Here is a 12,474-nt window from a genome sequence, read left to right on the forward strand (position 1 = left end):
AAGTTAGCTAGCATGTCCCTAGGTAGACAGGGAGGTTCCTGGTGGAATAAACAAAGACGGCCATAACCTAAAACTCCAGGTTTTGAAATCACTCCCTTGCTCCAGGACATAATGTAACAAGGCCTTGAGGTTAATCATAAAATTCCTTTTGGCCTGACAAATGGAGCACATCTGACAGATAAGAGTGGGTTACTTTGCTAATTCCTTTAGGATGGGCAAGCAGAACAAACCTGGTAGAGGAATTTCATTAGAAGATGACAGTTCCCTTCTTCAAACAAGTTCCCTTCTCCAAACAGCTCTCCTTCCTCAGACAGGCAAGGGAAGGTATAAAAGTAAGAGCTTTTGCCTCAGTCATGGGCACCCCCCATTCTGGACCCCCTCCCGCTTGGGAGCTGCAACCTCTTCTCCTGCCTCTAACAAACGATCTTCTTTTTAAAAATTTTTTGCCTCTCCCTGGTCCGTGTTTCCATTCTTCGGCTTCACGAGACAGGATCCTGGCCCACACTCAGAAACTGCCGGCAGATCCAACATCACCCACATCAATACGTGAATATTGAAAGGTGTGAAATGATCAGTTCTGCCTTTTAGAAAGCTTCTTCCCATGGGAAGGTGACAAATTGGAAGTTTGAAATAATAAGAAATATATTTGGGTATTGTCCCTGATTCCTGACACAGAGCTCTTTAAACCCTTCGAATTTCTGAGAGGAGTGTCCTTTGTCGTTCATAAGGGGCCTATTTTGAGCAGACCTGAATTTATGTTGAGATAATTTAGGGGGCTGAAAACCTCTAGAAAACCTCAGGTATGGCTGGTCGTCAGAAAGACCAAGCAATTAGAGGTTCGGAACTTTCAGCCACACCCACTGACCTCCAGGAGGAGGTGGAGGACTACAGATTAAGGTCTATAAAAGGTTTTGAACCAAAACAGTTAATGAGTTGGCAACTGTGAAAGGGGCACAATCAAGTCAGAGCTCCTTCCTGTGCTCTGGGCCCTCAGACTCATCCTAGGCACTCTTCGTCTGTATTCACCTGTATTCTTTATAGTAAACTGCTAAACATTCCTCTAAGTAAATATTTCTCTGAATTCTGTGAGCTGCTCTAAAACTGATCAAACCTGAGGAGGGGTCATGGTGTTAAAACGGGATTGTCATGGTGGCACTGGATATTTTCTATTGTGAGATTTAGACCTCTGGTATAATTTGATTTAACAAGTGTAATTTAGTTTGAGACTTTTTGAAAGCTTTCTTTTCTTTCTTTACTCTTAATGATTCTGCTTCCTATACATTTACTCTGCAGACCAGCTCCCAGGTTTCTATTTACTTGGCCCAGTGCAGGCCCTGAGACTCGGGAAAGGTTTGGCGCCTGTATGGGATCCACTCCTAGCTTCAACTTAAATCTACATAACATACAAAGGCTGCCATAACTGACTTAACCACACCTTCCCCCACCCCCAACTATAGGCTAAAGCAATTTGCATCCTGGTTAGAAAATATAAAACTTGAGACCAAAGACTCAACCCAGTAGTTTGCAGTAGTTCTCAGCAGACTGCCCAGCTGACCCTTCTTTTACTTTAGTAAATCTTCCTTCTGTATTTCTACCTAACTCATTAATTGTTTCATGGCTCACAAGTGAGCAGACACAACACATGAGAGCTTCCAAATTATAGCCAGTCTGTCAGAGGAACACAGAACTAGCTTAGCCTGTAATTGGCATCTGAATTGGAGGTCGCCTTGTAGGACTGAGCCTTTAGCCTTAGGCCTTGATCTCCAGGTACAAAGTGTCAGAGGTGAGCTAATTGTTGCTGATGCTGGAAGAGGTACACATAAGAGGAGGGTATATACTATTGAACTAAAATATATGATAGTGTTTGTTTTATTTATATAAATAAAATCCAATGTTTGCCAGTATGTTTTTCTCTTTGAGAGCCAGTCACCCACAAACAGATTCAGAAATTTTAGTGAAAATTTGAGATTAAGTTTGATATTTATTTACTTAAAATGTAAGTAATGTGAGGTACTCAAATTCACTTTGGAACTTGTATTGGGATCTCAATTTTCTTTTCATTCATCACAATTTGTGAAATACAAGATTCTGGGGAGTTTAGTTCATCAATTTGCATTTTAAAGTTTCCAGGGAAAAGATTTTTTTCAGAGCCTAGCCTACCTAAAAGAAGGGCATTTCTTCCACTCTAGTCTCCTCTAGCTTACTTGTCTCACCTAAAGGGTGGTGAGATAGGTTAGTCAGCATGTTGTTAGGTAAACAAGGAACTCCCTAGTAAAATAAACAAAGGTAGCCATATCTTAGAACGCCAGGTTCTAAAATGACTCATTTGTTCCAGGGCAACAATGTAACATTCCTCTAGGGATAAATGGGTTATTTCATAAATCCCTTTAGGCTGGACAAACAGCAAATCTGATAGACAGAACCCATTAGAAGGCGCCAGCCCCCTTCCCCGAGCATACAAGAAAAAGTATAAAAACAAGAGCCTTTTGCCTTAGTCATTGGGCATCCCAGTTTCAGGTACCCCCTCTGGTAAGAGAGTTGTACTTTTGCTTTAATAAAACCTTTGCTCCTCTACCTCTCCTTCCAAGTCCGCATTCTCACTCCTCAGGTACTTGAGACCACAATCTCTGGGCACCAGACACCAGAATCCTGTAACAGTGAGTGCAGCTAAGAAACACTTGTAGAGGTAACAGGTGAGGCACACAGGCCCACTGAAGGCAGATTCAATTATAAGATTGCAGGAAGAGATGGGTAATATAAGCAGAGAGAAGGAAACTCTAAAAGGCATCAATGTGAAATACTAGAAATTGAAAACACTGCATAAAAGAAATGAAGGATGCTTTGATGAGCTCACTATTAGACTTAACATAACTGAATAAAAAGTATTTGAGCTGAAAGATAAATAGAAACTTCCTAAACTGAAATGAAAAGAGAAAAACCTGAAAAGAAAAAAAAAGAAGAAAACAGAGTAGAACATCCAAAAACTGTGGGTTGTGGTACAATTTTAAAAGGTATAGCATATGTGTAATTGTAATATCAGAGACATAAAAGAGAACAGACCAGAGAAATATTTGAATAATGCCCCCCCCAAAAAAAAAACATTAATAACAAACACAAAAGCACAGACCCAAGAAGCTCAGATAATGCCAGCCAGGAAAAATACAAAAATATCTACATTTATGATTGTCATATTCAAACTGCAGAAAACCAAATAAAGAGAAAATCTTGAAAGAAGTTATAGTGGGGAAAAACACTCTACTCACAAAGGAAAAGGAGAAGAATTACAGCAGATTCCTTGCCAAAAATGATAAAAGCAAGAAAAGAGTGAAATGAAATATTTAAAGTGTTGAAATATTTATAGGATAGGATATAGAATACTGCATCTGTAAAATTATCTTTCACAAGTAAAGAAAAAATAAAACTTTCCCAGAAAAACAAAAACTGAGAGGATCCTTTTTTAGCAGATTCTGTTTTGTGAGAAATATTAAAAGAAATTCTTCAGGAAGAAGGAATATGATATAGGTCATAACTCACATCTACGTAAAGAAAGTGTCAGAGAAGGAATAAATAAAAGTGAAATAAATCTTTTCTTATTCTTAATTGATCTAAAATATGACTTTTTAAAGTAATAACAACAAAGTATTGGGTATAACATATGGATAAGAGAAATGAATAGTAGTAGTGCCACAATGGATGGCAGGGAAGAATTAGAAAAACTGTTATAAGGTATCTGCATTACACATAAAGTGATAGTGTTATTTGAAGGTGGATTTAGGATTATTTTAACATGTGTATTACAAACTCTAGGACAACTGAAAAAATCAAAAGTATAATTGATATATTGAGAGTGTAGATAAAATTAAATCACATAAAATGTCTAACTAAAACCAGAGAAGGCAAAATAAGAGGGGAATTTTTTTAAAATGCAACAAATAAAAAACAGTTAAACATGGTATATATCAATCTGATCATATTAATAATTACTTTATTAAGTCAAAATTAAAAGAATGGAGAAATGCATACCATGCTAACACTAATCAAAGCAAAGCTGGAGTGGCTGTATTCATTTTAGACAAAGCAGATCTGAGAACAAGGAAAATCCTCAGGATAAAGGTATTACATAATGGTAAAAGGGTCAATTCTCCAAGAAAATATAATCTTAAATGTGTATGCACCTAACAAGGAAACATCAAAATATGTGAGGCAAAAACTGATAAAACTGAAAGCATACATGGTGTTAGCTCATTGCATGGGGTTTTTCTTGGTTTTCTTCTGGGCAATTAGATACTTCAAGCAGATGTACTGTTTTTAAGGAAGCAATTGCTGGGAGTTTGGAGAGGAAAAGCAAATGCTACATGATTCATAGAATGATTATGTTGAAATTGGGGAAAATAGGCAATGGGTTTCATTCATAAGTCTATGCAGAATATGGTACCCTGCACTGGTGACACTGGGCTCAATCTGAGTGGGAGAATCTTGAGGCCATGCTGTCTGCCATCTTTTTTGTGGCCAAGTCAGCAGCAGCCAGGAAACAGCAAGGTGAGGTCAACCAATCAGAGATAAGAGCAGCTCCTCTCCTGGGCTCCTTGCCTGGACTATCAGTTCCTGAAAACACAGAAGGTGCTTTATATTTCTTCAAAACATGAAGCACCAGGTCTGAAAGTGGGCATCAATGAACATGCTTGGTGATTATGAAGACTGACACTTATCTAGATTTAAGGAATTTCAGTTGGCACATTTCATAGCATAAGAGCTCAAATGGAAAAATAAAGCCATGCTACTTTAAAACAGTAGTTGAACTCTATATCTATGAATCTGTTTCTCTTTTGTTCATTTATTTTGTTCTTTAGATTCCACATATAAGTGAAATCATATGGTATGGTTCGAGGTGGGTACTAGACTTATCGGGGACTTCCTAAATTATATACATGTCTAACCACAATGCTGTACACCTGATACTAATATAAAATATTGAATTTCAACTGCAGTTAAAAAAACAAAAAAACAAAACTGTAATTGATTCTGCATTATAAAGGAGAAGACAAAAGACTATTTTGTTTTTGATTTAGAAGACCCCCAAGCCCTAGCCCAGTCTGGAAGCTAAAAGTAAGAACAGGGGAGGTGAACAATAAATATAATAACACACGCTCTACATAATAAATGTAAAGGGTCATTTTTTCTGGGCAGTGGGCAGATCTACACATTTCATGGTCCTCACGAAGTTGTCTCCTCTGTCCTTACATCAATATGGCCTATCTACCTGGCAGATTTGGATACAAGCCTGTTTCATGACAAAAGCTAAGCCCTCATTTCTTAGTTTAATGTGTATATGAATTACTTGGAGACCTTTGTTGAAAAGGAGATTTTGATAAAGTAGTTCTTTGTGGTTGCCTACAAGCCTGCATTTCTAACAAGCTTCCAGGTGATGCCACAGCCCTCCAGTCCTCGGAGATCAGTCTCTATTATGCAACTCAAGCAAATCGTCAGAATGCCAGTTCACTCAACAGTTTAACGGAACTCAAGTCTAGGCCCATCTTATACCTTAAAGGATGAACAGATATTGAGGTCTGGATTCTTGACTATTCAAGGTGAAAGTGATAACAGAGTTCTAATTCAATCATTTAGTTTTACAGATGGGTATACTAAGCTCATGAGAAGTTTTTATTTATCATCGTTTAATTATTTAAGTGTATGGTCAGGACTTAAACAGTAGTTTTCTGTCCAGTGCCCTTTACTTGCTTCAAGCAAGACAGGAAATCAGCCTACAACATAATTTATGGGGACAGTACACAGTGTGAACATTGGCAGCATCAGAAAAGTTGGAAGGGAAAACAAGGCATAATTAAACCAATGCAGGTTCAATGGATAAATATACAAAAGATCAGATACAACAAAGTGCAGAGTAGAGATAGTCATTTTAATATTGATACAACAGTATTTTAGGGGACAACACATCAAATAGGGTCACTTTCACTAGGATAGAGAATGTGGAATATAAAGGTCACAAACAATCAAGGGGCTCTCCTTCCTTTATAATGGGGTAGTTAAGGTCTCAGGCAAAAAAAAGTTTAAACTACCTTTAAACTTTTTGTTTCCTTTAGTATACTAGATCAGAGCGTGATTTAGGAACCTCACAGGTTCAGGCTAGGAGTAAAGATTCCATTATCATCCTTTTACAAAAATGTTTCCTGATTAAAGAGAAACATGTCCCCAAGAGGTATAACTCAACCCAAGTCCTTTAGACAATGAGAGAGAAGACATGCAGTATCAGGTAGCAAAACCCAAATAGCATCCATCAAGAAGGTCCCCAACAGTGCCATTGCTCACACTGGACCCCTTGAGTCTCTGTCATTTGAGGTTATATCAATCCCAGCATTGGCTTTTAACCTCCCTTCCTCGTCTCTAAGAATAGAAAACTGTATAGTTCCCCAGTCTGGTCCTGATAAGTACATAAAATCAAAAGCAAATAAAAATAATGCAGACAGTTCTCTAATTCAGGCATTCTCTAACAACAATGTTGTAATCTTTAGTCTGGAGTCTATGTCACTTGTTTTTCATGTTATCACTGGAAAACCTGGGAGGAACTTTACTGCCTAGGAATCCTTTGAACTCCTCCAAGAAAGGGAACAGGTTCTGGGACTACTGACACTTCACTGAAGGTACTTGCTGGGGAAAGGAAAATTATATCCAAAGGAAAATCATATCTTAAAGAAAATTATATTCTGGAACACAGAAGCAGGGGTCAGGGGTGGGCAACCTTTACTTTTATGACAAAAAACAGACAGGACAGGTGTAAAATACAAAAACACATTACAGCAGAAGAAGGCGTAAAGAAAAGGACAGTAGTATAGAAGAGGATCTTGTTTTTTCTGGATGATACCTTCAGAGGATAAAGATGGCAGGATCCGCAGATGATTTCAGGAAAGCAATAGCAGCTCTCATAAGCACATTCATGACAGAGCCTGTTATGAGGAGAAAATAAGAATTAGGGCTGAGGGAAGCAGTAAGAATAAATGCTTCTCTTCTAGTCTCCCTTAAACTATACCAGTCATCTCCCCGGAGTCCTGCTTTTATCTTTCTCCAGTACCCTTAACTTTTCCCTTCACATTGCCCAAATTCCCTTTGATCTTCTCTACCCCCAGAAATACTCAGCAGCAGTGAGATAATAAACACTCAAGGAGTAAGTGCTCCAAGTCCAGTCTCACACTCAGTATAGTACTGACATAGTAAGGAGAATAAATGCCACCTCGTATCTTTCTCACAATTCATTCTCCGATACATGTCCCTTTCCCTCTTTGCATGCCTCCCCACCTCCTCCAATTTAGATTGTACCTTCATTCCGCCAAGGAAACAACTATCTGGGAGATGATCAAAGGTCTGGACCGAGATGCATGGGGAAGAGGACTACAGGGTTTCCCTCTTGGTCACCCTATCTGAGGCCTGGAGGCTCAGTGTCAGAGAAGACGCCTACATTCCTAAGGAGCTAAGGAGATGGGGTCATAGGATGGTTTTCCTACCTGCATGGATGTGAATCCAGACCACAGCTTTTCTTTCCAGAAGCTCCCACTCGGACTTCATGTCCTTAGCATTGGCATGGAGCCAGAGCACAGCCAAGACTGTGGCCCAGCCTGAGGAATCCGCATTCTGTGTGATAGACAGAGACATCCCTGAAGCCTTCAGGTCGGAGCAGGAAACCCCTCAAGGGAATACAGAAAGCTCCACGCCCTCCTTACTTCCCTTGCCCCAAACTGTTACTAAACGACTTGACCAGCTTTAGGACTTGCAATGCATACTGCCAGGCTCTAAAACCTCAGGGCAACAATCCACTGAATCTTAGGGTAGAAAGGTCTTAAAATTCAAATTCAGTGTAACTACGGGGACAGTGCTTGAAACTCCTAAAACACCCCCAACAAGGATTAGCCAGCTCTGATAAAAGAAACCCATGCACAGTTGCTTTATATTTTATAAAGTATCTTTACGTATTTTTTTTAGTTGAACCCTTACCAAAACAACCAGAAAAAAAGAGGAATTATTAATAACCATATTTTTAAGAGAGAAAACTGATTCATACAAAAGTGAAATAATTTGTCTAAAGTTAGCCTTCTAGCAAATGACAGAGCTAGCAACGGAGGCCAAATATTGATTCAAGTCAGACTGCTCAACAGAAAGTCTCAGCCATAGAACAGAAAATGGGCTCCCATGAGATTTCACCCACAGCTCCCAACTCCAGTTTTTAGAGACAACGGATCAAGAGAAATTCTTTTACATCATGACCTTTAAAATTTGAAAAAAGCTCTCATGTCCTCTGAGTAGTCTTGTTTCAGATAAAACTTCTCAGTTCCTTTAATTCTTCCTTAAGAGGACTACTTATGTCAAAGCAGTTAGAATCCCCAGGTTTGTTCTCCTAGTCTAGAAACAAACATCACAGTGATTTTTGAAATATATCTATCTCCTTAAATGTCACACCTGGTGGTAAATGTACGTATGAAATTTTATGACCCCGGCCCAAAAATATATAATGCATATAACTTTTCTGACAATGCTATTGCCCTCCACTAACCATGTTTTGAACATGTGATTCATACTCAGTTTGTGGTTACCTAAAATCTCTGATTTTCAGGTGCAACAGCTCTTAAGTCGTTTTGCTTCTTCCTTCTATTTGTATAGTTGAGAATTTAGAATGAAAAACAGTATTTTATCTGTGAATACTGTTTCTATGAAATTTTATCATAGAAAATTTCAAGTTATTGTTCAAGGATTTTGAGGATCCTAATTTCCTTGTCTAATACTGTATCTCCCAGTTTTGTCATACACAAATAGGAAAGCGTTGGTCAACATTTTCATCTAAATATTCATTGAAAATATGAACCTCCAGAGAATTCACAGCCTGGTGGGTCTAGAAATCTGTTTTAAATTTGAATAAATTCATTATTCAGTGCTATGAGTTTTCAGCTAGTTTGTACTCAGTCCACATACTCATCATTAAGAAAAATTCAAATTCCTTATTGAAATTCAGATACGTCAGGGCTTTTGATTCCCTTGATTTATTGGCACAGTTACCATGTCAAAGAAGAAAATGCCAGTCTGACATGTCTTATTCTGAATGATGCCAAGTTAGAACTTCATGATCTTTATATCTTCTAATTGCTTACAAATTAATTATGTTAATTAATTAAATTAATAAATTGTTTACAAAGTATCCTTTTAATTATTGGTTCTAGAAGAGTATTTTTCAATAGTAATATAGTGCTAAACACACATAATTTTAAGTGTACTAGTGGCCACCTGTAAAAATGTAAAAATAGGGGCAGGCCCGGTGGCTCAGGTAGTTGGAGCTCCATGCTCCTAACTCTGAAGGCTGCGGGTTCGATTCCCACATGGGCCAGTGGGCTCTCAACTACAAGGTTGCCAGTTCAACTCCTCGAGTCCCGCAACGGATGGTGGGCTCTGCCACCTGCAACTAAGATTGAACAAGGCACCTTGAGCTGAGCTGTCGCTAAGCTCCCAGATGGCTCAACTGGTTGGTGAACGTCCTCTCAACCACAAAGTCGCCGGTTCGACTCCTGCAAGGGATGGTGGGCTGAGCTGCCTGCAACTAACAATGGCAACTAGACCTGGAGCTGAGCTGGCTGAGCTGCACCTTCCACAACTAAGACTGAAAGGACACCAACTTAAAGCTGAACGGCACCCTCTGCAACTAAGATTGACACACTGTTCCCCCAATAAAGTCCTGCTCCCCTTCCCCCCCACAAAAAAGGAAAAAAATGTAAAAATAAGGAGGTACAATTGTTTTACTAATATATTTTATTTAACCTAATATATTTAAAATGTCATTTTAACATATAATCAATATAAAATAATTTTTAATGAAATATTTTACATTCTTTAAAATCAGTATGTCTTTCATAATTACAGCGCACTTCAATTAAGAATTTTGTTCCTCATTTCCATTAGCCATATTTTAAGAGCTCAATAGCCACATGTGACTAGTAGATACTGTGTTAGACAATATAGTTATAGGCTACTTGATTTTATTTCATCACAATCCACATTTTGTAAATTCAGAACGATGGCCTCCAGCCTTTTGGCATTTGTCTTATATTTAACAATATTTCATTTAGAAAATTTAGTAAGTTACCTTGAAATTCTGGAACATAATTTTTTCTCACCAACAGATTTGAACACATTTGAAATAACTAGGTAATCCCTATTAATATTTCACCTATCCTAACTTCAATAAAATTTTGCTAATTTCTGAACCACTTTCTTTAGGAAGAAGAGAAGCAATAATGTGGGCTCGGAAGACTGATAGTCCTAGGATTAAATCCAGCTCTGCCACTGACTGGTTAGGTCAACCCAGATACATTATTATACTTCTGTGGGCTTCAGTTTCCTCATCTATAAATGGCAATGTGAATAGGTTTACCTTATTTAATTGTTGTGATGAATAAATAAGATCATTAATGTTAAGTGCTTAGCACAGTTAGCCTGGCACAGATTAATTGTTCAATAAACACTAGTTATTATATGGGCAGGGAATGCAGTTAAAGCGGAAAAGGATTTTTTGCTTTTCCTTTGTCACCCATCAACTCAAAACTATTAACACCTTTTAGCTAGATTATTAGTTCCTTGTCCCTTCTGTTCTAACCTGCTTCAACTTCTATTTATTAGAAATTAATTTAGTCTATGGCCTTCTATATTCTCCTTGTTCAGGTAAGTCATGATTCACCTCAATTCTCTTTATGGATCCAACCTCTCAAAGATACATACTCCAGTTTCTTCTCTGAATCTCACCTGGATAGGGAGTGCAGCCAGTATATCTTTCAAACTCATACCTAGAACCATGGCCAGACCTTCATTCAGATCCCAGGAACCATCTGCCTTTTGGAGGGAAATCAGCTGTACAAGATGATTATCTCCAAAGACTTCAGGGAAGAAAAAAGAAAGAGGATGAGAAATCAAGGAGCATCTGGTCCCATACCACACCTGAGTGAGAGAGGTCTCAATTCAGAGATAGGCTGTAGCAAATGTGCAGAGCTAAGCAGATTCTACCACGATCCCCATTTCAGTCTTTCCCCAGGGAGACATGCATTTTCTCTGTGACAATGTAGGCCACCTGAGTGATGGCCACCAATGTAGGCCAATTGAGGAGCTACACTTACAAAATTGAGCAACAAGAGAAAGATTTGAGGTACTAAAGAACCCACATGACGGTGCTGTTTAGTCTTATCCAGTTCTGTTTAAATAACCCTTAAAACATTAGGTATATTAAAAAGACCTAGACAAATATAGCTTGAATTTTAATTATCAAAAATTTTAAAAGAAAACAGATAAAAAGGAAGCAGTCAGGAATCTATTTCAAATAGTCTACTGTCTAACATCGAATCCTAGAGGTATAAAAATTGCTTCAAGACCATAGAATTTTTCATAGGAAGTATCTCACATCTGACTATTCACTATGAGATGATAAACTTAGAGCAATTTAGAAATTAGCAGGCAAGAAAAAAACTGTAACTAGAAAAAAACAGTTCTACTCTAAAGGAAAAAAAATCTCAGGCTCTGATTTTGAGAGTCTGAGTTTGACTCTCAGCTCTGCTAACACTCAAAATGTAATAATTATTTAACCAATGGGAATCTCAGCCTTCTCTGTAAATTGGAGACAATAATGCCTGATACATGAGAAAGAACATAAAGTATATAGAAGACCCATAATTGGCTCCCTACTGCCAATTAATTCACAAAAATCAGCAGCATAACACTGCTGAGTAATTTTTCTTTCTACTTTAGTGAGAGGATCCATGAGAGAGGTCTAGAGTGGAAGATATTCCAAGTTAATGCATAGTAGACCATCTCAGGGAACCAATACAAACTGAGAACCTACTCCATGGATTACATTAAGAAGGTTCTCATGAAAACCCTAAGAGGTGAATAGTTGTGCAGCTGAGGGAACTATAGCTCTGAAAAGTGAAGTAATTTGCTTAAAACTCCACAGTAATTGGTCGTACAGAGATCTGACTTCACCTTAGACCTTGAAGCCCTCTTTTTAATTAGCAGCCTAAGGAGAATAAGTAGACAATAAGTGGCAAAGGAGATGTTTAAACAATTAAACAATTGTACACCAAAAACTCTTGCTACAAAAAATGGAGAGAGGAGAAAGAAATTACCTTTAAATCTGTTTTAGTAGAAAAAGAACCCGTTAGTGGTAAAATGTATTTTGACTCAATTTGGAATGCAAGGCAATGACCAAGGAACACTCTTTGGTGACAAAGAATGTCATCAGACAGCATCAGGAAGATCTGTCTTCAAACCCAACTTGAAAAAGAATGATCAGTGCAGCAGGGGCCCCAACAGGGGGCAGCTGAGTTCTGCAAGAGGAGGGCCCCAGCCTGTAGGCAAGGTTTGTGAACTGAGAAGGCAAAGGGGTTAGATTAACTAGGGCTCAACCCAGACTCCACTGGGGTAAGTTCCATATCC

The 12,474-nt window shown here is 38.2% G+C and overlaps 1 protein-coding gene across 9 annotated transcripts in view; it reads right to left on the reverse strand.

Annotated features, from left to right (window-relative positions):
- Nucleotides 1-3,569: 3,569 nt before the first annotated feature.
- Nucleotides 3,570-12,474, reverse strand: part of VWA5A (von Willebrand factor A domain containing 5A) — a 32,480-nt gene continuing 23,575 nt past the window's right edge. For 8 of the 9 annotated variants that reach the window (XM_081038008.1, XM_081038011.1, XM_081038009.1 and 5 more), the window contains 3 exons: nucleotides 10,795-10,925; nucleotides 7,518-7,644; nucleotides 5,897-6,962 (listed from right to left, as the gene is read on the reverse strand). In XM_081038008.1, coding sequence (XP_080894134.1) covers nucleotides 6,883-6,962; nucleotides 7,518-7,644; nucleotides 10,795-10,925 — 338 coding nt within the window. In that variant the 3' untranslated portion in view covers nucleotides 5,897-6,882. Of the gene's footprint in view, nucleotides 4,606-5,896; nucleotides 6,963-7,517; nucleotides 7,645-10,794; nucleotides 10,926-12,474 lie in introns of those variants that run through there. The other variant, XM_081038013.1, reaches the window with a different exon arrangement.

This window comes from Rhinolophus hipposideros (assembly GCF_964194185.1).
Source record: "Rhinolophus hipposideros genome assembly, chromosome: 24".
In the NCBI taxonomy this organism is placed as follows: Eukaryota; Metazoa; Chordata; class Mammalia; order Chiroptera; family Rhinolophidae; genus Rhinolophus; species Rhinolophus hipposideros.